The sequence below is a fragment of the Haliotis rubra genome, unplaced genomic scaffold (assembly GCF_003918875.1).
Source record: "Haliotis rubra isolate DU_JTF1 unplaced genomic scaffold, ASM391887v1 Scf231, whole genome shotgun sequence".
NCBI classification, from domain to species: domain Eukaryota; kingdom Metazoa; phylum Mollusca; class Gastropoda; order Lepetellida; family Haliotidae; genus Haliotis; species Haliotis rubra.
The window spans coordinates 1,097,330-1,124,860 of NW_025766348.1; the positions used below are offsets into that span (position 1 = coordinate 1,097,330).

A 27,531-nucleotide genomic window follows, 5' to 3' on the forward strand; every position below is an offset into this window, starting at 1 on the left:
AGCCTGGTTGTTCCTGTAGTGTATTCACTGCAGTTCTACAGTTAGCCTGGTTGTTCCTGTAGTGTATTCACTGCAGTTCTACAGTTAGCCTGGTTGTTCCTGTAGTGTATTCACTGCAGTTCTACTGTTAGCCTGGTTGTTCCTGTAGTGTATTCACTGCAGTTCTACTGTTAGCCTGGTTGTTCCTGTAGTGAATTCACTGCAGTTCTACAGTCAGCCTGGTTGTTCCTGTAGTGTATTCACTGCAGTTCTACTGTTAGCCTGGTTGTTCCTGTAGTGAATTCACTGCAGTTCTACAGTCAGCCTGGTTGTTCCTGTAGTGTATTCACTGCAGTTCTACAGTTAGCCTGGTTGTTCCTGTAGTGTATTCACTGCAGTTCTACAGTTAGCCTGGTTGTTCCTGTAGTGAATTCACTGCAGTTCTACAGTCAGCCTGGTTGTTCCTGTAGTGTATTCACTGCAGTTCTACAGTCAGCCTGGTTGTTCCTGTAGTGAATTCACTGCAGTTCTACAGTCAGCCTGGTTGTTCCTGTAGTGTATTCACTGCAGTTCTACTGTCAGCCTGGTTGTTCCTGTAGTGTATTCACTGCAGTTCTCACGGTCAGACTTTGGTTGCTCCTGTATTCACTGCTGTCTCCCACTGTCAGCCTGGTTGTTGCTGTAGTGTATTCACTACAGTTCTACAGTTAGCCTGGTTGTTCCCATAGTGTATTCACTACAGTTCTACAGTTAGCCTGGTTGTTCCTGTAGTGTATTCACTGCAGTTCTACTGTCAGCCTGGTTGTTCCTGTAGTGTATTCACTGCAGTTCTACTGTCAGCCTGGTTGTTCCTGTAGTGTATTCACTGCAGTTCTACAGTTAGCCTGGTTGTTCCCATAGTGTATTCACTGCAGTTCTACAGTCAGCCTGGTTGTTCCTGTAGTGTATTCACTGCAGTTCTACTGTCAGCCTGGTTGTTCCTGTAGTGTATTCACTGCAGTTCTACAGTTAGCCTGGTTGTTCCCATAGTGTATTCACTGCAGTTCTACTGTCAGCCTGGTTGTTCCTGTAGTGTATTCACTGCAGTTCTACTGTCAGCCTGGTTGTTCCTGTAGTGTATTCACTGCAGTTCTACGGTCAGACTTGGTTGCTCCTGTATTCACTGCAGTTCTACAGTTAGCCTGGTTGTTCCTGTAGTGTATTCACTACAGTTCTACTGTCAACCTGGTTGTTCCTGTAGTGTTTTCACTGCAGTTCTACAGTTAGCCTGGTTGTTCCTGTAGTGTATTCACTGCAGTTCTACTGTCAGCCTGGTTGTTCCTGTAGTGTATTCACTGCAGTTCTACGGTCAGACTTGGTTGCTCCTGTATTCACTGCAGTTCTACTGTCAGCCTGGTTGTTCCTGTAGTGTATTCACTACAGTTCTACTGTCAACCTGGTTGTTCCTGTAGTGTTTTCACTGCAGTTCTACAGTTAGCCTGGTTGTTCCTGTAGTGTATTCACTGCAGTTCTACTGTCAGCCTGGTTGTTCCTGTAGTGTATTCACTGCAGTTCTACAGTTAGCCTGGTTGTTCCTGTAGTGAATTCACTGCAGTTCTACTGTCAGCCTGGTTGTTCCTGTAGTGTATTCACTGCAGTTCTACGGTCAGACTTGGTTGCTCCTGTATTCACTGCAGTTCTACTGTCAACCTGGTTGTTCCTGTAGTGTTTTCACTGCAGTTCTACAGTCAGCCTGGTTGTTCCTGTAGTGTATTCACTGCAGTTCTACTGTCAGCCTGGTTGTTCCTGTAGTGTATTCACTGCAGTTCTACAGTCAGCCTGGTTGTTCCTGTAGTGTATTCACTGCAGTTCTACAGTTAGCCTGGTTGTTCCTGTAGTGTATTCACTGCAGTTCTACAGTTAGCCTGGTTGTTCCTGTAGTGTATTCACTGCAGTTCTACAGTTAGCCTGGTTGTTCCTGTAGTGTATTCACTGCAGTTCTACAGTCAGCCTGGTTGTTCCTGTAGTGTTTTCACTGCAGTTCTACTGCAGTCAGAGCCTTGGTTGCTCCTGTAGTGTATTCACTGCAGTTCTACGGTCAGACTTGGTTGCTCCTGTATTCACTGCAGTTCTACTGTCAGCCTGGTTGTTCCTGTAGTGTATTCACTGCAGTTCTACAGTTAGCCTGGTTGTTCCTGTAGTGTATTCACTGCAGTTCTACTGTCATCCTGGTTGTTCCTGTAGTGTATTCACTGCAGTTCTACTGTCAGCCTGGTTGTTCCTGTAGTGTATTCACTACAGTTCTACAGTTAGCCTGGTTGTTCCTGTAGTGTTTTCACTGCAGTTCTACAGTCAGCCTGGTTGTTCCTGTAGTGTATTCACTACAGTTCTACAGTTAGCCTGGTTGTTCCTGTAGTGTTTTCACTGCAGTTCTACAGTTAGCCTGGTTGTTCCCATAGTGTATTCACTGCAGTTCTACGGTCAGACTTGGTTGCTCCTGTATTCACTGCAGTTCTACTGTCAGCCTGGTTGTTCCTGTAGTGTATTCACTACAGTTCTACAGTTAGCCTGGTTGTTCCTGTAGTGTATTCACTGCAGTTCTACAGTCAGCCTGGTTGTTCCTGTAGTGTATTCACTGCAGTTCTATGGTTAGCCTGGTTGTTCCTGTAGTGTTTGCAGTGGTCAGACCTGCAGTGCTCTACTGTCAGCCTGGTTGTTCCTGTAGTGTATTCACTACAGTTAGCTTGTTGTTCCTGTAGTGTATTCACTGCAGTTCTACGGTCAGACTTGGTTGTTCCTGTAGTGTATTCACTGCAGTTCTACGGTCAGACTTGGTTGCTCCTGTATTCACTGCAGTTCTACTGTCATCCTGGTTGTTCCTGTAGTGTATTCACTGCAGTTCTACAGTTAGCCTGGTTGTTCCTGTAGTGTATTCACTGCAGTTCTACAGTTAGCCTGGTTGTTCCTGTAGTGTATTCACTACAGTTCTACAGTTAAGCCTGGTTGTTCCTGTAGTGTATTCACTGCAGTTCTACTGTCAGCCTGGTTGTTCCTGTAGTGTATTCACTGCAGTCAGACTTGGTTGCTCCTGTATTCCTGGTTCTGTTCCTGGTAGTTCCTGTATTCATTCACTGCAGTTCTACAGTTAGCCTGGTTGTTCCTGTAGTGTATTCACTGCAGTTCTACAGTTAGCCTGGTTGTTCCTGTAGTGAATTCACTACAGTTCTACAGTTAGCCTGGTTGTTCCCACAGTGTATTCACTACAGTTCTACAGTTAGCTTGTTGTTCCTGTAGTGTATTCACTGCAGTTCTACGGTCAGACTTGGTTGCTCCTGTATTCACTGCAGTTCTACTGTCAGCCTGGTTGTTCCTGTAGTGTATTCACTGCAGTTCTATGGTCAGACTTAGTTGCTCCTGTATTCACTTCAGTTATACTGTCAGCCTGGTTGTTCCTGTAGTGTATTCACTGCAGTTCTACTGTCAGCCTGGTTGTTCCTGTAGTGTATTCACTGCAGTTCTACTGTCAGCCTGGTTGTTCCTGTATTCACTGCAGTTCTACTGTCAGCCTGGTTGTTCCTGTAGTGTATTCACTACAGTTCTACAGTTAGCCTGGTTGTTCCTGTAGTGTATTCACTACAGTTCTACAGTTAGCCTGGTTGTTCCCATAGTGTATTCACTACAGTTCTACTGTCAAACACGTTTCTTCCTGTAATATTTTCCCTGCTGTTCTACTGTCAGTTTTGCACAAATGGTGTTACTGAAGTCCAGTGGAACAGTTCATGTATCAAGTCAAGTTACAGTACACTATTTAAGATGGCCTAAGATATTTTTGCTGGTTCAAGCAGGTCTATGGCGACTGATTCACCCAATGTTCCCAACTGTCTTATCTAACAATTCATTCGATCTATCTAACATTCAATAATAATAATAATAGCATGCTTGTAATGCGCTGTTTTCCATGTACAACATGCTCAAAGCGCAAGACATAGATGTACATACAAACAGACTATAGGAGAGAATAAAAGATTAGAGAGATACATGGAAACAATGCAATGAATTATCGTTTACACTCATAAGCTAATCTGAAAGAGTGAGTCTTTAGTAAAGATTTAAAATTAGAAAGTTCTGTACAGTCACGTAGATATTGAGGTAGTTGATTCCAGGCTGTAGAGGCTGCATACGAAAAGGACCTTTCACCATACTTAGAAGTCCTCACAGTGGGGATAACGAGGAAACGTTTATCCTGTGAACGGAGAGAGCGACATGGGCGGTGCTGTGTGACGGACTGGGCCAGATACGAAGGGGCAGATCCAGACAGACAGCGGAAAGCGAGGCACAGAAGCTTGAATTGAATCCTATAGTGAATGGGCAGCCAGTGTAAAGAATGTAGGAGTTTCAGAGCGTCATCAGATTTACGTGACTGGGTCACTATACGTGCAGCAGCGTTTTGCACACGCTGAAGTTTCCTTATCTGTGTCTTAGTGGCACCAGCGAGAAGAGAGTTACACTCAGGTAGTGTTGGGAATCGGTTGTGATTTCATAATCGATCATCAGTTACAATCGGATTGGCTCAACCGATCAATCATCGGTTAATAATCGGTTAAATTAAATGACAAGAATAACCTCTGAATAAAAAATATGTTACACAAGACCATGTGTTTGGTATTGTCTCAGACTCCTAAAGGTAAATAAGTTCAGTTCAGAGACAGATGGTTGAACTTGAACAAAAGAAAAGAAAAAGAATTTGGTTTCTTTATGGTTTATTATTTATTTACCATCAATGCCAGAGATGCCAACCTCTACGATTTTATCATACTAGTGGCTACAAATTTTAGCCTAAATTAGCCAATATGTTTCACTAGAAAATAGAAATTCTACGAAATTGGAAGAAAATTCATTAAATTTCAAAATATAAAGACACAAAGATACATTTTCGTTGATTAAATACATTTTCATCAAAAAGAGACAAGAAGAAATGTAATGCTGATAATTTGGGAATCTGCTTTTGGAGGTATGTGAAATTAAAGCTTCACTCTTGATTAGTGGCATATTATCTTTCTCAGAATCCATCATGATTTTAAGTATTTAGTTGACTACTAACTCTATGGTCAAAATACTAATTTTGATCATTGAAAGTACTATTTGCAACACTTTGGGGTTGGCATTTCTGCATCATCAGCATTATCAACCATTCAACAAACAACAGATTTTGTCAGATGTCAATATTGTCATAAAAACAAACATGACTCAATGCCGGTGACTGACTAGAAAAGTGAATCAAAACATTCAACCAGGAGGAATGAAACCTCCACTCAAACTTTTGCATCTGGGGCCGTACGACTACACAAAGAGCACCTTGTTGCCATGACATGGCAAAACGACAATCCTAACAACCTTTAACTCCAAGAGAGGTAATTGGAGTAAGTAGAAAGATACATTATGCTCAGTTTCATTTAATGATTTTGATGACAAATATTCCCAGTGAATACAGACTAGAGTGTCACTGTCAATACAACAGTCAAATTTAGAGAGTGTACTGGGCACTACTGAGTATAACACAACTGTTTAAAACAGTAGGACGGTGGTAGAAACATATTAAACAATGCTTAAGTGGAAAAGCAATGCAACTACAAACTTTACAAAGCAAGTATTCTTTGGCACAATGTCAGTCATTTATAGTTTATAAATTGCAGTATGGAATGTTAAGTTTTCATCCTTTGACAATTAGCAGGGCTCCACATAATTCAGGGGGTAGCCATACATTATGAACAGTCCTTTATCATAACAGACTACTGTCCTCACTGGATCACCTCTGATCTATTAGTAATGACTATTACCAATACAGTTCCATGTTTTTTCGCAAGAATACAAGCAAGTCAATGTTGTTAGGGCTGAGTCTTGCTCTCTTTTTGTTGACGAGATTACCTGCCAAGCTAAACACCCTCTCAGATGGGACTGAGGATGCTAGTATAGCCAAATACTTTCTTGCCAAGCCACTTATGCGAGGAAAATACTGAGCATTTTTCTTCCACCAATCTAAAAGGGTTAACTGCCTGTCTGTGTGAGCTGAGCCAAGATACCTTGCTACCTCTTGAAAGACTACATCTTCTCTTGGTTTGACAGTTTCACCTGTACACAATACATCCTCCAACCACTCATCCATGTCTGCTGCTGGACAAATTCGCTTTGCAGGTGAAAGTGTAAGTCAAATGTCCTCCTCCACAGATATGACCTTACCATCCTCATCATGTATGCCAAGGTTTGGCAAGTGTGGGAGAACTTCCTCTGTACCTGGTTCCTTCTTAATCATGTTAATGCTGGCAATGTTCACACCCCCAGCTTGCTTAAGAAGAAGGTCATGCGCAAATTCCCGGTCCTCAGCACTGAGAAATTCAAGGTCCTTTGCAAAAGGGTTCAATACACATGCCATGGATATCAGCTCTTTGTCACCACTGGTTCTGTATGCCATTTGCTGTCTGATAACATCTTTCACCTTCTTAATGACATCAGGATCATCATCACTTGTCTTCATGCAATTATCAATCTTGATAATGATAGGCATGATTTTTTGGAGTGTTGGTTTTTTTCGGCAGAAACGATAGTGGTAGCTTTTTCAAACGGTTGCAATATTTTGATCAGTTTCTCGGCAAGGGTGTGTTCTTCAAAAGAAAACACACATGCTTTGATGGTATTCTTAGCACTGTTGCTGAGAGTACTCTCATTCGCCAAAGCCATTATGGCTGGAGTCTGTTCAACCAAACGAGCAAGCATTGCATGTGTACTGTTCCACCGAGTTGGGACGTCAGCGATAAGCTTGTGACCCACTAGTTCACTGCTAAGAAGCAGCTGTTGCTTTATCGTCAATGCATCAAAAGCGCTGGATGACTGATGAAAGAAAGTAACAAGGGTTCGGCTTTTCCCAATCAGTCTTGAAACTTCAGGCACTTCCAGGCTCTTCTTCACAACCAAATTAATTCTATGCCCATAGCAACCAAACCTAACCCACTCCAAAATCTCAAATGCCTTTTTTTCATTTGCAGCATTATCTGTGACTGCTGTTGGCTGGTGGAGCTTCCATTTCTGTTGCGTTTCTTTTAGACTTGCTGCAATGTTTTCTGATGTGTGCCTCCCTTCAGTTTTCTTAGTTTCCAAAACTACACTTTTCAGTTCCCACTCTGGGGTGATGAAGTGTGCTGTCACAGTGTTGAAGCTTTCGGTGTTAATGCTGGTCCACCCATCATGGGTAATAGAAACATCTGGGGACCTCTCAATGTCCTTTATGATATTTTTTCTGCATTATGTCCTTCTTCCTTTGAAGCTGTGTGGTGACAGCTTTCCGTGAAGGAATGTCATACCTATGAGAAACAAGAGATAAGACCTTAAACATGATGAATCAATTAACAGGTGAAAAATGTTGTCATACTTCTTTTTAAAGATTTTAAGTACACATTAACCAATACATTGAATTTGTAACTTGTAATAGTTGCTTTTGTCCAACTAAACTTTTTAAAATTATCTTTCTAAATGAATGTTGTCAGAAATTAAACGGAAGGGACTGATGAGAAGACTATGGATCAATCTCAAGACATTTCAATGCTCCTTGAGGAAAAGTCACATTGTTCCGAACCAAACAATACCCAAGCATGTAACTTTCCTTCATAAATCTCTTATTATCAAGTTTTTAAATTAGCAGGGTGATAAAAATATATAATACCTGTTTAAATTGAAAATTTTAAAGGACAACCAAACATTAATTTCCTATGTGACCAGTCAAAGTGTTTTGATTATATTACTAACCTTGGGTCCAACAGTGCCACAAAGGCTCTAAATTCTTTGTTGTCCACCAAACTCATCGGCAATAGCTTGCGCACAAGTAATTTCATCAGAACTTCAGTTATATCATTTTGTCTGTTGGTTGACATCCGCGCTGGTTGTGAAAAGTTCCCATCAATTTTAAGCTGAACTGTCCTTGGTTGAGCAGGTTTTGTAGCATCAGCGGCTGCATGGTCGTGGCTCAAGTGAAATAGTAAGCTGGTTGTGTTTCCTGAAATTACAGTGAAATCTGTTTTTATGTTTTAACATCTTGATCTAAAAAAGACAAATATCAATTATTTTCTTGATTCCCACAAATAAAAAATCTCTAATCATTTATGAAATCAACTTTCATGATATATTTCATATATTTTATTTTTTCAATATATATCCAAAAGTGACTGACATAGCAAAATACTGACCAAAAAAGGGTACTCAAGTTTTAACCTGATTTACGATAATTCATGTGACAAGGCCTACATGTCATTCGTTTTCAATAGCGTTTCAATTTGTATTCTGTAGTTTCAAATTTCATACTGATGGTAATAGACTTATGAGTATGGACGGATTCATATCATGCACATATAATATGATAATACAGTAAACAACGCATTCATAACATCTTTACTTTTCTATTAGACCATTCACTTGATAGTATCACGAAATTATGAGTAGATACCTTTGTTTGCGTATTCCTTTCGACAAATACGACAAATCGCCTTTGACATGTCAAGGTTTTCTTTCGTTGGGGGCCCCTGGCATTTCTTCCAAAATCCGAAAGACTTCCAAACGTTGGATCTGGCTTTCCCGCCAGGGTAGTTGAATATGTCATCGAAATCAACCCGGTCGGCAGCCGCCATGTTGTTTGGCGCGAAAGCTAACAACAATTATGTTTTCACCAAAACTCGCTTATTTATCTTAACACATTACTGGCAGATCATTATTTATTTAGACTTTTTGTTTCTTTTGTTTATTTTTTATATTCTGCAGCTAGGTTACTCTGTATTTTATACGTCCCTCATGAACAAGGTAAGCAGAAGTTGTACTCTCATGGAATGAGGTAAACATGCAAGTCATCGCTGCGCCGGAGTGTGCATGCCAGTTTGTTGTGATCGACAGCTACAATTAATATGACATTAAGCGAAACAAAATATAATATACACTGCGTATCCATTTTCAGTCAGCTTCACTTCATTTCGAGGCGTAAGTAGACGCAATATGATTGTGAATTCTGTGAATAATACGAACAGAAGTTATAATCATCGGTAGCTGTCAGTTGTCTTGTGGTCTGAGTTGGGTATATTTGACTGTTTTCGTAAAAATTATTAGAGACAATCGATTATGAAATTTGCAATCGATTGTCGCGTCGGAAAAGGGTAACCAATCAATTTTCGATTAAAAGTCACATTGTTCCGAACCAAACAATACCCAAGCATGTAACTTTCCTTCATAAATCTCTTATTATCAAGTTTTTAAATTAGCAGGGTGATAAAAATATATAATACCTGTTTAAATTGAAAATTTTATAGGACAACCACTAAGTTACAGTAATCAATCCTGCTCACAACTAGAGACAGGACAAGAGTGGTGGCAGATTCGGTGGTGAGATATGGTCGGATATGTCCAATAGTACGCAACTGAGCAAAGCAGCTCTGGACTAGATGGAAACGTGATCATCCAGTGACACATCTGAGTCGATAATCACACCAAGGTCTTTGACCTTGTCAGCGATTTGGATGTTTGTATTATCATACCTAAAACATGTAAGACCACACTGTGATCTCCTTTTCAACAAATATCTCCACTCTTACTGGTCACAAGTTGAACACAGGATTTAACAAGTTGGATAAGTCAAAGGTGCTTGGAATAATATGACAAATAAAAAGGAATACTAACTGGATTTTCTGGAATATTGATATCAACTTCTCCAGTGCACTTCATACATGTGAAGAAATAACCAAAGTTGTCATTTATGCGATGAATTAGTTCTTTGAGAGGTCCCAGCCAGTTCCGCTTAGCCTCCTCGATTTCATGGTGGTGATTATCACGTTCTCTTGTTCGTTTCTCAAGATCGCATTGCAGGCGATGTATTTCTTTCTTGCGTTGCTGGAACTCCCTCACAACCTGAAACAGAACTCTCAATATCAGTACTTGAAGCTGTAGCTCTGAGCTTTAAGGGGAAGTGTACATGAATAAATCACATTTATTCTTATGTTAAACAAAATGAAATTTTTTTTAATTAGTTAATATCAATGCTTGAAAATATAAACTCATTTGTCTTACAATGAAAATATAACCCTCTATATAAGTGAGTGAGTGAGTGAGTTTGGATTTACGCTGCTTTTAGCAATATTCCAGCAATATCAGTTCCAGTTATATCAATATAAGTACTGAAATGTTATGCCATTATGAGTTCTTTGTGTGCCAAACAAAACAGGCCAGAGTTACCGCCCTATGATTATGTCGTAATTGGTGCCACTTGATTTTGACTGGTCTCCTGTCTATAGAGAGCAAAAGACATAAATACTGACATTAGTGACGTGAAAAAAGTATGTAAAAATACGAAAGAAGCATTAGAACTGAAATGTAATCAGCAAGATAGAAATGATCGTGTGTATTTTTATTCATAACCTCACCTCAATGAAAATATCAAATATGTATAACAATGTTGACATACGTATGACATCACTATCGGGAAGTGACTTTCTCATGACCTGTTCACCGGCACGAGTACGCAGGATATTTGGACTGAAACTTTCGTTGTTTCAAGCAATGTATATGCATAAATGTGACATGTAAGTAGTCTCAAACATTCTGGTAATCTGCTGGTTGTTCTATTCTTTTTGTATTGATTGTGACCAAGGGAAATAGTCAGAAATGAGAAGTACCGTCATCGTTGTGTGTGAGTTTGCGTCAGTCATGGTGTCACACTGTAAGAAACTAATATAATATTTTGTGTTAAATCTAGGAAATCATTGGAATTTACCTATGTTTATTTAACTATCTCTTGCTACGATACCTTTCCCATGTATGTTCTACAACTTATGAGCAAGTGTATGTAACGAGTAGGTGAATGGATACACAGTGTAAAATCTGAGATTGAAATATAAACAAGTGGTTCTTTCCCAGCGGTGACACCTGATATATTTCCTTAGATTTCACTGAGACACTTGGTATTGGTGACAAAGACCAGTTGTCAATATATTTTGAACTGTATGAGGAATTCAGGTATTAGTGTAAGGAAGATGGTTTTGAATTATAGTATTGATGTTATGGGTGAAACAAAACCAACATACGAGTGACGTGATTTTATAAACAGTCTGCAATATGGTTGCATGAAAGATCACTTTGACGTTGTGTTTGCGTATTTTTCAAACATTCTCAGCGATTCTACGATGTTTCAGAATGAGCATTGGTGATTCGATCAAACAATAACAAAAAATACCGGTGAACACAATGATACGTTTTATTAAAAAAGACAAAAAATCAATTCTCCCAGAGTAGTATTACAATGGGGTTCCTGCCTCAGGTTCGCTGGTGGTTGAATTGAAATGTGTTTCCCTCTCCAGCAGGCATGAAAAATTGGTGTTAAATGTTTGTGCGCACGTGTGTTTTCATGGTGGAAGTGTTTATTTTTATTTTGGGGATGGGTGGGGTGGGGTGGGGGTGTTTTAAGGGGGTATTTTTTACATGTAGCCGTAATATTGATATATGTAATACCTTTCATTGGATGTGTCTTTATTGGTTTTGAATGGGACTTGAACTTGAATGCGTTGCTAAGCTAAACAATATGGCTACCCAACCTAACAACGGTGGCCCTACCAAGACCGCCCTTGCTAAGCTAAACAACATGGCTGCCAGCTTGGAAACGGTGGCCCTACCAGGAACACCATTGCTAAGCTATACAAAATGGCTGCCAGGTTGGCAACGGTTGCCCTACCAGGACCGTCGTTGCTAAGCTAAACAACATGGCTGCCAGCTTGGCAACGGTGGCCCTACCAGGACCACTGTTACTAAGCTAAACAACATGGCTGCCAGCTTGGAAACAGCGGCCCTACCAGGACTGCCGTTACTAAGTTAAACAAGATGGCTGCCTAACCTAACAACGGTGGCCCTACCAGGACCGCCGTTACTAAGCTATCGCCCAACCTAGTAACGGTGTGCCGACCAGGCGCGCCGTTGCTAAGCGGTCGCCCAACCTAGCAACGCCTGATAGCGTTGAGACCGGGAGGTAGCTGTTTCACTATTTTTTCCATAAATATGTCGGATATTAGTGAACCGTCCATGTAGGATAAATGAGACTAAACAAACTAACTACATTAGTATTAGCTACCAGACTCAACAATCCGTTTATGTAGGAATGAGAGTAAACAACAAAATGACTATATTAGTTAGCCTGCTGCCAGAATCGAGCTGTATAACAATTTGTTACCAGTAACTATAAATTCCTTTCCTGCGTTGATAAATCTCCGAAAAGGAAAGACCCAGTGCCCTAAAACGAGGATATTTACCTAATAATCTGGAAATTTCCCGTAGTATACGGGCATACCTGTGATCAATGCCGATTTTTTCTTTAAGCCAGTTTTTCCATGGACTGTCGACTTTGCCATTTATTGTGTCTGTGTTGTGCATTTCAAATGCTGTATTCAACCATTCCCCATAATCAAGGGCAGCAGATAGAGAATATGAATTGTGTTTTGTCAGCAAATAATAACCTGATTTCAGGTTGTTTACTATGCCTTCCAGGCTTGTAAAAACACCCACCTCGGACAAGGTAGGACAGCTGACTGTATTCAATGATTTAAAACTTTTGGTTCAATAGGTATGAAGTTCTTGACCTGTTAGGATTTTTTACTTATTTTTTTACTCTCAAGAAGTGATTTTAAATCTCCCTTTGGTTTTTCCGGCATAATTCTTCCCTCACGGCCCTCCTGTTCAAGCCCGTCAATAAATAATATCATTTCTTGGTAATATTGTCAATACGAGCTCATAAGATTTTGTTGTTCTTCATTCCAATAACCTGGTTCATTATCCGACATATTTATGGAAAAAATAGTGAAACACCTACCTCCCGGTCTTGACGCTGCTGTTGTACAAAATGGTGACTGTCTGGCTATCTGGAATGTTCAGAGTCCACGTGACACTGGGAATACACATACCACGTCACCAGGGACTTGTTAATTGTAAAATCTGTGCCCAGCTGTCGCCTGGCTGTTTAGGGTTGGATTGACCAATGAATTTTACATGCTGCAACTTTAGAAACAGAGCTAAAGCATGTAAATATCTAGAAAACAATTTATCGTTAATCTTTTATGAGATCTTTGTTCTTGGTAAGGAAGGTTTGAATGATCTGTTGTCAGCCATGATCTATGAACTCTTTTTTCTCCTCTTCGCTGATGTCAACGGTTTTTCTAGACTTGGTTCGAATCTCCTGTTTCATTTGGTGATATTTGGCGATTTCCGACATCACCAGACGAAACTCTTCCTCGGAGATTTTGCTATCAGAGATTGCTGTCGAGATATGATCATCGATCGTGTTTAACTTCGCTTCAGCTGGAACCCTGATTTCATCGTGTTTTAATGCTTTACGTTGCAGACGACATGAAATGAATTTAAGGGTTACTCCTACCAGTCCCGATACCCCAGCTGCTATTTCTAACCCGAGGACGACGGGGGGTGGCTATAATGGTTGATAATAAGCCGATGCCAGCCGCGCCAAGTCCCATGCTGGCTGCCATCAAGGCAGTGTCTACACCGTCCAAAGCATTCATTGCCCTATGGTATTTTTTGCGTAATCTGATCTGCACGTCGCGTTCTTGTTCCAGTTGACGTCTGATCTCGCTGATTTGTCGCAAACAAAAACCATCCGCGGTTTCGAGAGGTTGGGTCACTTCATCCATGGCTGGATACAATCCCATCTCGAGTATAATACATAAGTTAGGAAATAAGTTTTAATTGGTTCTCCGTCAATCGTTGATGAATATACTTTAAGCTGATGAAGTACATATTAATGGCATGGAATATAATGTTAGGCTCCCAAAAAACCATGACCCCTCGAGGCTTGTGGTGGGGACTCTTCCAGGTTGTATATAAATACAACAACGTTGATATTGATGGTGATCATGCCAGGGTATTTTTAATCCCACCAGAATGCTAATATCTACTCCGGGGGGCATCTCCAAGAAAACTTCAATAATAAGGGTAGAACCTAGTATCACAGTGACCCGCGAGTGTGGGCTTTCATTATATTTTTTTAAATACATCCATTTATGTTTGGTTTCCGGACAGGTGACTATCATACTACCCGTTTGATCTGGTTATGTTGATACGTACATTCCCTTTTCTTCAACCGGAATAAAAACTATCCAGTTGAACCCCCTTGTTTTTTAGTTCGATGACATTATTATCCTCATCCATGACAAGATAGGGGTAGGTAAGGACAAGATTGATGATCCAGTTCAGTTGAGATTCGATGATCACTTCTTGTCGTTGGTACACATTGTTTTGTAAGTGCAATACATATAAGGCGTCTTCCATACCCGGTTGATCGAATCTTCAGGTAGCCTGTGAACTCAGGTTTGAAACGTCACCCATGGTTATACTGGTATTATGGAAGAGCCTACAATTGGTTTTCCGACAATTTCTCATGTGTAAACTTTAAGCTGATGAGATGGATTTTGGGAGGTAAAAATGCGTAATCTTTTTCTCCAAATTAATTGTCACCTTGTTGAGACTTCCGTAAGCGTTGACGTCTTTCTGTATATAAATCACGCAAACATGATTTTGATGTTTTTGACGGAGTTTGACTCCCGGTAATAGGTCAACATCTTGGTCAGGGGAGGCCTCCCCGAGAAAGACTTTGATATAAAGCGTCGAATTGGGTGGAATCCCTTATACGACATTTGACACGTCTTCTAATTCAAGCACCAACTGTCAACTCGTATTCTGGCTATCCTGGTCGATTCGCTAGTAAATGACATACTTTTCTGGGGATGAGGATCACAAGCAGACTCCTTCTTTGCGAGGGGACGTAAGCCGCGATGAGAATCCCCTTATTGAGGACTTTCGTTAAATAATGATCCTTCACCTCCGCAAACACGTAAGGTGAAACGAGGGTGATATCGATTAGCCAGTCGATTTAGGAGGAGATCAGCGTCTATTGGTTATCATCAGTAAGGATGAACTGGTACTTGTTTCTTAAGAGACCTTGGGTTTCGACATTGTCTAAATCACCTAGATTGTCATTGAATGCTGGGACCATCACCCATTTGTTATTGTCGTTGAGGATGAGATTGTACTGCATGTTTTTTAAGAGACCTCTGGTTATGACATTGTCTAAATCTCCTAGGCTCCTACCGCCGCTCACTTCTGTTCGCCTGTAAATGTTGTTTCTTAATTCTATGGCGTATATCTTGCCTTCGACACTGGGTTCATCGAATCCTCCCGTGTCCCCGAGATCGCGATGGTAGGGCATTTTCTCAGGCGCATGGTAGTTCCGGGACCAGAAGCTTGAGTCATTGTTTTACGTGCAGCGTGACATATACACCATAGATATTCCATATACACCGGTTTATGTTTTATATCTAAAATGGATAGTTTCAATTCCGTGATCATGCCCTGCATTAACTTTTGTACTGCAGGGTAGAAAACGATTTGGTTCGACCGTCGTTGCACTTTTCTGTTTTCACCGGCACGGCTCTTAGCAGCGTGGAAGGGCATTCGCCTTGAATATTATCGGTTGTGCTTACCCGATTGAGATGAACGAACACCTTGTGATAGACCACAAGGCTCAGTAATTTCGAACCCGTGATGGTGTCTCGAGGTCGTATTTCATTCGACGACAACCCTAGAGTTCTCGCCAAGGGTCTACCGAGTCGAAATGGGTTTTTCCCCCGTCGTTAACGTCAGCGTGCCATTTGATTCGTTGCGTTTGAGATGGGCTCGAATGTGTTTGAAAATTTCATCACTCAGCATACAAACGCTGTAATAACCGTCGGACAAATCGTGGCGTTTGCCATCAATGAATAGCCTGTTGTTCCCTTAAAATTGACTGATATTCGACCAACGCGGGTAATACACGAGATCGCAGAGAGCGACTTCGAGTCGTCTCGACTTATTGATCCCGTGTAGCAGTTGAACGGGCTCGCCACTTGTGAATCCCGGGAGCGTAATGAACATGTTAGACATATACGAGACACTATAATATACATTCAATATGTCTACACCCAAGTATACACCGGGAGTGACTTATCCTAAAAGTGATAATATAAGTGTTACCGATCTCACGCAGATGAAGATTGTGGTGGATGCAAAGGATAGTTTATATCGATTTATCGATGTATTTAAAAAATATAGGTTTCCCGTCACGAGTGTTGAGGCAGTACACACTTGGTTTCATAACCCGAATCAATTCAATTTTGCCGTGTGGTGTGCTACGATTGGGTGCGGAGTGACGTTGAACGACACTCATCGTGGTCCGCTGAGTCAGTCCGTGTTCTCGTTTCACCTGCACTACCAGATCAGACGCATCCTGAAAGAAATCAGCACACCAATTCCTCAGGACAAGGTGTTGAATGCAGTAAACAATCCGTACGCACGCTCGACGAACTGATTTGCAGCGAATTCGAACTCAATCCGAAAACGGATTGGCGTTTGCCAGGCGTGAATCACGGCTTGGGTATTCCCATTGTTCACAATATGCCCCTCATAGAAGCCAGCGAGAAGTTGAAAGAATGGGGTGATAAAACGTATGTGAATGCTTACGACAATCGGAGAGACGATCTCATGGCTTTTGACGACAGCAAGGATTACCGCGTTTGGAAGTTTCGGCAGGGACCTGTAGATGATTGGAAAATGTTTATGCTGGACACGTCGAAAGGGTTTACTCGTGCCGACACCATCCGGTTAAACGACTCAATTTGAACGTACGTGTGGGCCGTGCTAGGCGCAAACCCTTTCCAGCATTATCGGTAAGGAAACGGCTTAAGACGCGCAGAAACAATTCGTGGCGAACGTCGAGGATGACATCGCCAGACCGGTGGATTTACCGACAGCCATCAAGCGTTACCAAGACACGTTGCAAGATGCCCGGTCGAAAGTTGACAAGTGTTCGGCGTGGGGTTGTACATGGCTCTGAGTGACATGCAACTGAGGATCCACAAAGTGGTGGGCCGCCTGATGGGTTTGGGCTTGGTGGTGTGCTTCCACCGCCTCCACCTCCTGTTAGCGAGAGGACCAGGGTCGATATAATAAAGCCCAAAGCCGTCAGAATGCTGGCGATGGTGATCCCTTGTTCTCTGAATAACGTTCTAAGCCTTTCGGCTAATGTGGTGTCTTCGTAGAGGACTCGGTCGATGGTTTCGCGAATGCGGCTGATCTGGGTTCGAAGCGCTTCTCGGTTGTACGACGCTGCTTCTAATCGGGTCGATCTTTCGTCTTGCAAGTCATGTAGCCTTTCCTTGACCCGCTGTTGGCTGATGTCGTCGTCGTCATCCGCTTGTTCGAGTTTTGTTTGCTCGTAAGCGATACGATAGTCGAGTTCTTTCACTTTGACCATGTTGTCCACAAGCCATCCACGAATGGTTTGCAAGGCCTTATCTAGCCCTCGCAGTTCCCGAAGGGGAAATTCGAAACAGGGCAAGGGTTCATTCATGTACCGTGTGTAAAGCCTGGGCAGTCTTCGGGGGGAGTTTGGTTTAATTGGTTTAACCTCGCAGGTTTAATTGATCGCAGACAAAGTGGGCACCGTGGCGACCGGCCAGCGTGGACAAGGTGAGAGGTTTTCTCGTACGGGAATGCATGAGATCGACGTCCGGAGCCTCTTTCAACCGTAGCATCCCTCGATCATCAATTTCGAACTTAGAATAATCACGATAAAGAAGAGCAAGATTTTCTTTTCGCCTTATGGTATCGTAATAATCATCCACGGCCGTATGTAACATGGCATTGCCTATGCATTTACTCGGGAACGAGGTATCGTCATCATCATCGAGGGCTCTATCACCCCCCAAATTGTCCATGGGAATATCTTCACCACCTACGGCCATGGTTTTGTTATATTAAAGATATAAAAACATACTTTCAATATAAACGATGTCAATGGCATACGGACGAAGACTAGATCCTTTCCGAAGATTGAGGGAACCGCTGGGGGTCAAAGCCGTGCGTCAATCTGTGACTATCACCATCAATCCAAGCACGATCGACAAAACCAAACGCTGTTGGTGCGATTTCCCAACCTGGGCGAGAATGACGTCATCGTCCCTGGGACGGCTTGCCTGTCTTTTCAGAGCAGTTTGGAATCCGATAACAAAAGAGAAATCGTGGCGAACCTGGGTTGTGCCATCGTGAAAAAACCAACGATCAAAATCAGCATCGACGACAGCGATGTGTTTTTCAGTTACACGGAACTCTGGAGAACCACGATCGAACGGGAAAACATGAAATACCAAGGCATTTGTCCAGCCGATTGTCCGTTGACTCGGTTGCGCGTGTGGGGTATACTTTTGAACAAACCGATCTCACAGCTATACCAAAGAAGCATAAGGCTATAGCCGAGGCGTTCGGGAACCGATTTTGCATTCCACTCGACTTCGAACTGCTGGAGGGTCACATGCCGTTTTACCAAGCCGCGTTAGGTGATAGGCTGCAATATGAACTGATGATTAATGATTATAGTCAGGTTGTTTTTGTAGAGAGCGGTGAGGGCAGCTATACCATCGACAATATTTCGCTGGAGTTTGACAAGGTCCCGAATCTGGAATTGGCTCGACAAATTCGCAACCAGTATTTCGGGAACGCTAGCCATCCTGTACTATCGCGTGCTGCGGCATCGGAAGATCGTCGCGAATAAAAGTGATACGTTGTGGAATATCAATCTGAACTTACCCGCTCGACCGATGAGGGCATTTTGATCTTGCCGATGGAAGAATTTTCACCGTTTCAGAAAATTAACGAAAAATATTGGTCAAAAGGTATGTGGAAGACCGTTTTTGTATTGGATATGCTGGAAGGGTATTATCGGGAGGTGTTCGATCATATAGTGATTCTTTGCCCTACTATACGCGTCAATAAAACGTACACGGAGAAAGCGTGGGTGATGAACAACGCGGAGGTATATAAAAAAGATCCAGGAGTACGTTTACAGGACTGGTTGCGAGCCTTCCACGAGAAGTTCGAGGTAGAATCAACGCTGTTTATCCTAGACGATTGCAGCGCGAATAAAGAGATCACTAAAAAGAGAGATATGTTATCATGTTTAGTGTTTTCAGGACATGATATGAAACACAGCGTTTGGGTGCTGACGCAAAAATTCAACTTGGTCCTGAAAGACCTCAGGGAACAGACACGATGGGTGGCCTTAATTCACTGCAAGGACAGGGATTCGTTCGAGGAATGTTTAAGAGAAATGTGCTAGCTAAGAAAAACTTACCAAACTGCTTAGCAAAATTTAGCAAATTAAATGTATAGCCTTTATATATAAACCATGACAATGTTTGAAATTCTCGTGTTGTTTTACCTGACATTCATCTCGTTCTGTTTGGGTTATGCCGGATTTCATTATATTAGATGACCCGATTGATGTATTATAACATTGAGTTGGACGACATGGACGAATAAATGGTATCCGAGGATGAGAAGGATGGTGAAGATACGTCTTCCCGCCTCGGGGATAAGCGAGAAACACTCGTGGCCCTCGCTGTAGGTGGGAAGGGGAAACAATTGGGGAATAAGGGGACAAAATTGATAAAATGTCCGATGGAGACATCGATAAACTGTACACGAGATACGAACCCCGATTTGGTTTTCGACCCTGAAAACCATAGGATCGACTATAATGCAATTCTACACTGTTATAGCTTCGTCTCTGCTTCCCATTCCGCCGGAATGTCGACCTTATTTGTGTGAAGATCTCAACAAAGATCCGTTTATTGGTCACGCCTTGAACACCCTCAGTTGTGAGTTGTATCACCCATACGGTGTGTTCTTAGCTCCCATCACCACGGCGATCATTATGGTGAAGCACTGTCAATTTAAACATAAATGCCTGACTAATGATATACAAGATGACGGAGCCGAACATCGAAACGACTTTGGCACCTGCGGAGGAGACCCCTCAACAAGTGATTGATACCGTCACGAATAAACCCAAGAATCCGAAAAAAAAGGGGGGTTAGCTAGACATCATAAATCGATTCCTACCCCACTGTGGATTCCGTACGCTGTGGCAGCCACTGTCGTTGGTATCACTCCAGGTGTATGGTTATATCAACAAAACAAAAAGTTGACACCACGACCAGTGATGGTCCAACCATTAACAAAACAATTAGAGGTAAACCCGCACGTTATGTTATAATCATGTCTACCACTGACGGAAAAACATTCGTCAACGATGCGTATCACGTCATGTGATCAGCCGACTGGCCATAGGCTACGCCCGATTTAGCAAAACGATCACCAAACAACCAGCACCCAAACTCAATTTCAACCTGCAAGACATGGGTATGCTTGTGTTTGACTTGGGACCGGCGATTCCCACCAAAGATATGCTTATTAAGCAAGGGATCATTCCGGAAAACACATTAAAGTAAGAAAGTATAAAATATATATAAAATGGCTACGATTGCCTTGATGGTCGGTGGGGCATAGTCAATGCTTTGGCCTTTTCGGGGAGCAATTACCTCTTTTCTCATCTACGAACGTCGAACGCGGCCGAAATCGAAGCGGAACAGAAACGTCACGATTTAGCCATCCAGAAATTACAAGCCGCACAAGCCTACTACACAAAAAAACACATGCAGAGAATCGATTTTATCCACGACCAACTCCAGCGAGAACATCACGCCGTTCGAACGTTTAAGGACTTGGACGAAGCCATGCAAGTGCATTATCTCATCACCAGCAAACGGCTCGGACCTCTCGACGAGGAACCCACCCTATCTCAGTATTACACCCCTTCCCCAGAACAGAAAGAATGGGAGCTGATATTCGGCGTGCTCGGTTTAACCGTGACCGTGTTGGACGTTCATCAATTAGACTAACGTATATCTCATTGCATATAGCGAAGATGAGACCCGCTCCGTATCGTTGTAAATACGTGCTTCATGGAAAAGCCGAGACTTGCAGCAAGAAATGCAGGAATGAGGAGTACTGCGGCATACACATGATGTCTATCAGAAAAGGTTTCGTGAATTACACATGCTCAGGTATGAGGTATCGGGATAAAATGTCATTATGGCAGACGTGGTTCGAAACCAACTTGTTTATGAGAAGAAAAAAGATTATTTCAACAAACGTAACCGACTACTCAGAATAAAAATCAATTAGACATTTGACTTTGCATGTGGATATAGCAAATCAATTAGACATTTGACTTTGCATGTGGATATAGCAACCATGACTACCGACAGAGAACTCAAAGCTCTTGCTAAAAACCATGGATTGACTGGTTATTCTCGTATGAAGAAAGCCCAACTGCTAACCTCGCTCGACATGAAATATGACAAGCCCCCCACCATCAAAGAGCTCAAAGTTCGAGCTAAAGAACGTGTGTTGAAGGGTTATTCTCACATGAGGAAAGCCCAACTGCTCACCTTGTTGGAAGACACCGAGACGGTCGAAATGCGATTCGTGCCAGCAGACCACGCTGTGGGTAGGTATCTGAGAGGCTGGCGGATGGTTGTAAACGCTAATATCGATGTCAGCAGTGTTAAACCCCTCATAGCCAACAAAATCGATGAAGAGTGGCACGACTTGAAAAGTAAGTACAATTGACGATTAAAATGGCGCTCGGCAAACAGCAGACGGACGGCAGCACCGAGTACATCGAACCTTATTTCCGGGGTAAACAGAAAGTCATCACACAATCCTATACAATCCCCTCGGTCTTCAATACCTCGTTGCAAGAAATACAAGAATTGTTGGAAAAATTTACCCACAGGGGCTCTGGATGGGTGGTGGACAAAATCGACACCATCTACATGGATATACAGGCCGTTTAAAGGCGGATCCTAAATAGATTTGTCCTCGTATTACAAGAATAAAAAAGCCATTGTTAACATTAAAAACAACGACGATAACTGCTTAAGATGGACGCTGAGATCGGCCTTATTCCCCGCTGATTCTAAAATTGCGAACAGACCTTCGAGCTATCCCACAGACGATGGGCTGAATTTTGAGGGTATAGACGCACCCACGCCCATCTCCCAAATGGGAAAGGTGGAAAAACAAAACCATTCAGCCATTAACGCCTTCGGACACGATAAGGGTACGATTGTGCACAGAAGAAGCTCCGCTCCGCGGAAAACAGACCCAGGATCAATATATTCCTGGTCAAAAAAGAGGACAAGTACCACTACACATGGGTGAAAAGTCTGAGCCGACTATGAAACGATCAATCTAACCACAAGGAAAAGAAACACTTCTGCGAACAGTGTCTGCACAGGTACACTAGATTAGACCTGCTGGAAGCGCATAAGGAAGACTGTCGAAGTTGCGGGCAGACCGCTACTAGGATCGACATGCCCGACGAAAAAGAAAAATAGTGTCCAATTTAATCATTATAAAAAACAAATGCCTGTGCCTTACATCATCTAAGCCGACTTCGAAGCCCTCATCAAACGGATCGATCACGTCGCTCCGTCCCCGGAAAAAGGTTTTATGTACCAAACGCAGGAACATGAAGCTTGCGGGTTTGGTAACGTGGTCGTTCGATAAGATGGACAAACGTGCACTCCCATGGTCTACCGAGGTCCCGACGCAGCCGAAAACTTTCTTACGTCCTTGCAACACGAAGAGAAAAAAAAAAGCGACATTTTATCCAACATTATACCCATGCGTATGACGGAGGATGCAAAATCAGGCACAAAACGTCGACTCATTGCCATGAGTGCAACCAACCGCTGAACGGGGATTCTGTAAGAGATCATTGCCACATCACGGGTTGGTATCAAGGTGACGCACACAACGTGTGCAACCTAAAGCTAAAAATCGATCCCCCAAAGATCTCCGTGGTGTTTAAATTATAAGGTTACGATACCCACCTTATTATGCAGGCCATCTCAAAATTAGAGGGTGATATAAAGTGTATCCCCAACAACATGGAAAAATACATCTTCTCATAAAACGGGCTGAAAATCATTGACAGCATCCATTTTCGTCTCTCGCCAAAAATACCTTCCCCATCACCGATCGATACACCGACGGGGCGACTCGGTCTTTGCTGTTGAGGAAGGGTGTGTACCCCTACGAGTACATGGACGATTGGTCTAAGTTTGAGGAGACACGATTACCTCCCATCGACCGCTTTTATAGCTGCTTAACCGAATCCGATATCACCAGGGACGATTATGCCCACACCCTTAAAATGTGGGAAAAACTAGGCTGTCAGAATTTAGGCGATTATCACGACCTGTATTTAAGAACGGATGTGCTCCTGCTCGCCGACGTGTTCGAGGATTCAGAAAAACATGTCTCCAAGCGCTATGCCAAAGCCAATAATAAATACGTAAAAGGCTACGATTCGAGTAAACCCGCCAACCATCTCCTCTATCTCGATGCCAACAACCTGTACGGCTGGGCCATGAGTCAATATCTACCCACCGGTGGGTTCGAGTGAGTTAATAGCAACAATTTTAAACAGGAAAACATCATGGCTATCCCTGAAAATTTTAAGATGGGATACATATTCGAGGTGGATTTGGAATATCCTGCAGAAATCCACACCAACCACAACAGTTACCCGCTAGCCCCAAACAGCGAGAATGGATGTCGGGCTATCAGCGAGAATTGTTGGGGACGACTAAACCAGTTCAGGTGGAAAAACTCATACCCAGTTTGATGGATAAGACCAAGTACGTCGTGCATTATCGAAATCTACAGGTCTACTGTTGGGGATGAAGCTGAAAAAAATACACTGAGTGCTAAAGTTCGATCGAAGTCCATGGATGGAACCATACATTCGGTTAAACACCGAGCTGAGAAAACAAGCCACCAGTGATTTCGAGAAAAATCTATATAAATTAATGAACAATTCAGTGTTTGGCAAAACGATGGAGAATTTAAGAAAACGGATGACAATAACACTAGTGCGATCGCATGAAGAGGAAAAAATGACCAAACTCATAGCCAGCCCAGCCTTTAACCGAAGCAAAGTGTTCGACGAGGCTTTGGCAGCGCTGCACATGAACAAAACCCACATCAGATTGAATCGACTGGTCTACGTGGGGATGAGCATCCTGGACCTCTCCAAACACCTGATGTATGATTTCTACTACAACAAGCTCAAAAAGCAGTACGGTTATGGATGCCAGTTGTTGTATACCGACACCAACTCGGATGTGTACGAGGATATAGCAGAAAATATAGATTGGTACAATACGAGCGATTATCCATCGGATCACACTTTACACAATACGACCAATAAAAAGATTCTGGGAAAATGAAGGACGAATGCACCAGTACACCCATTACAGAATACGTTGGATTAAGACCTAAAATGTATTCCATCCTGAAAGCCGACGACAGTGAAATCCGAAAGGCTAAAGAAGCGAAAAAATACGTGGTTCAACAGCAAATCAAACACATCCTCTTTAAACAGGCTCTCTTCGATAAACACACGTTCAAACACCAAATGAATATGCTCAGAAGCGACAAGCATAGAATATATGTCAATAAAACATCCTTGTCGCCCATGGATACCAAACGATGGATTGCTCGTAATGGTATTACGACTTATGCATACGGACACAGTTGTATTAAAAAAGACTTGTGAACTATACATATATTATGGAAAAAATCTATTACAGCCCACGGGGATACTGGAAAGGCGCGGCCGCCATCCCGAAACTCGCCAAAGCTGCTTGCGTCTCCGAAGAAAAAGCCAAAGCTTGGCTTAAAAAAACAAGCTCTCTGGCAAGTCTACCTGCCGGTACCCCAATACATCCCAAGAAGAAAATTCGACATTTCAACATCGAATCGCGTCCATCAAGCCGACCTCCTGTTTCTCCCACACGACAGGGTGAGGCGTAAAACCTACAAGTACGCCCTGACCGTCGTCGACATCACCAGTCGCTACAAGGCAGCCGAACTGTTAACAACCAAAGATTCGAAACGAAGTGGTCAAGGCCTTGCAACGCATCTACAAACGCAGTCCGCTGACATGGCCAGCCGAGCTGCAAGTCGATCCCGGACGCAAGTTAATGGGAACCGCGTCGCGGCTGCTGGCCAAACACCAAGTCCAGGTTCAATAAAGCGTGGCAGGGGCTCACCGCAGCCAAGCCATCGTGGAGAGGTTCAATCACACCATGGCCAAACGCCTGTTCCGTCGCCTCGGGGGTGGTTGCTCCTCCGAGCGCTGTGGGCAGACGAGTCGCAGTGCGTGTGGATGTGTCTCTCTCGGCTTGGTGTACGGGTGGCTGTCTGGCTGTCTGTCTACATTAAGCAGAAAAATAGGCATGCAAGACTGATAAAATATCATGACGAGAAACTATCACCACACGGTGGGTGATGTGTAAGGGACTGTGTCGTGAGGTAAAATCATCAACTCCTCTCGGACAAATGCTCTCGGCAGCCCGTCTTTCAAGTAGTACAAGTTCGGTTCGCCGTCTTTGATGTCGACCAGGTCGATGTTGTACGTTTTAATGGACCATATCGGATCGGTGGCGCGTTTTCTGCTGTCTCCCTCGTAGTCGCCCGGCTGGTATAAGTACCTAACGCTGATATGGTCCGGTAATGTTTTCTCTGTTTTATCGCGATGTGCCGCCGCCGGTGGTGAAGATTGGCTAGGGTGAGCTCCCGCTATACCTCGTCTCACCTGGACGTCGTGCTTGGCCAGCAGTTGCGACACAGCTCCCATGAACTCGCATCCTGGAACGACTTGCAACACAGCAGGCCAGGTCAAGCGACTGCGTTTGTATAGGCAGCTTCATTTGAATCTTTGGTCGTCAACGGTTCGGCTTCCTTGTAGCGACTGGCGACGTGAACGACAGTAAGGGCGTACTTGTAGGTTTTGAGCCTCACCCTGTCGTGAGGAAGAAACAGGAGGTCGGCTTGGTGAACGCGATTCAGCGTTGAAATGTCGAATTTTTTTCTCGGGATGTATCAAGGCGCCGGCAGGTAGACTTGCCAGATGGCTTGTTTTTTAAGCCAGGCTTTGGCTTTCTCTTCTGAGACTCGAGTGGCTTTGGCGAGTTTTGGGATGGCGTCTGCGCCTTTCCAGCACCCGCGTGGGCTGTAATAAAGATTCTGACCAAGTCTCATAAAAACGCCGTCATTTGCGAAGACGAGAAAAAATTTCATAGAACAAGGGAAGCAACAGGCCCGACAAGCCTTCATTACGAAAACCACACAAATCATAGAAGATTCACAATAAACTGTTTCGCGGGCATCAACATAACGTAGCCAGCCGGCCAGCCACCTCAGTGAGCTGTAGGTGAATAGCCGAGCCGAGACACACACACTGCGACTCGCCCACAGCGCAGACTCAATGCTACCGAGACGGCAGCGAGGTGACCCGGGCAAGCTGCCGAGAGCTGCGGTATGATTTTGCAGAAATTAACATAACGTAACCAGCCAGCCAGCCGGTCGGCTGTCCAACCGAGTCGAGACACACACACACACACACACACACTGTGACTCGCCCACAGCGTTCGCTCAGTACTACCAAGATGACAGCGAGGCGACCTGAGGGGACTGCCGAGAGCTGCGGTATGATTTAGTGGAAATCAACATAACGTAGCCTAGCCAGCCAGGCGGCTGTACAAGCAGAGTCGAGACATACACACTGCGACTGGCTCCCTGCGCTCGCTCAAAGCAACCTCCGAGACGTCAGCGAGGTGATGACTGCGTTTCATTCACCTTCAGACAGCTTACACATCGCTACAAGTACATCCTAACGAGATGGTAGCAAGGCAGCTCGGGGGAACTGCTGAAAACTAGTGTTTTCAGTGTAATAAAGGTATTGCGGCTGAAAACACCTCTCGACTCGATAATATATAACAAGTACAATACGTTGGATTGTTAGCCTTTCGCCAGACCAACCCCATGCTCACTAAAAAGTTATTATTTCCTAAACTATTTGACCGATTTTCGTGAAATTTCGCTTGCATCTCGGCAGATGGTTACACTATAGCAAAATGGCATTGGGAACACTCTCGATGACTTCATTAGATTAATTAAGACTTAATTATGACAAAAAGTTTTACGACATTTTACCTTTTCCCGACCGACCCCATGCTCACTTAAAAGTCAATATTTCAGAAACTATATTGACCAATTTTGATCAAATTTGGCATGCACCTCAGTAGTAGTATACACAATGGGGCTACATGATTAGGGACTTCCCAAGGACTCAATTTAAAAATTGAGTCTTTAGGGGGGACCTGGTCCCATAGTCCCATTGTGTATACTACTAACCTCTCCACAAAACAGAAATACGGAATGGGTCATACGCTTGCCGCGAGTGGTGGATGCCATCAACAACGAAGTCACCCGACTCCTGGGCAAGAGACCCGTTGAAGCCATCCGAATGAAATCGATCACGGCCGAATCGGCATCAGCAGCAGCACGTCAATCGGAAAAACCATGACCGGATCAGGTCAGCGTTAGGTACTTGTACCAGCCGGGAGAACACGAGGGAGACAGCAGACAATGGCTACCGATCCGATATGGTCCATGAAAACGTACCATCTCGACCTGGTCGACATCAAAGGAGGCAAACCGAACTTGTACTACTTAAAAGACGGGCCGCCGAGAGGGTTCGTC

The 27,531-nt window shown here is 43.3% G+C and overlaps 1 protein-coding gene across 1 annotated transcript in view; it reads right to left on the reverse strand.

Annotated features, from left to right (window-relative positions):
* Positions 1-27,531, reverse strand: part of LOC124278117 (structural maintenance of chromosomes protein 5-like) — a 387,080-nt gene that overhangs the window by 36,392 nt on the left and 323,157 nt on the right. The window contains exon 22 of the mRNA XM_046713865.1: positions 9,667-9,894. Within this exon, the coding sequence (XP_046569821.1) occupies positions 9,667-9,894 (228 nt within the window). The remainder of the gene's footprint in view (positions 1-9,666; positions 9,895-27,531) is intronic.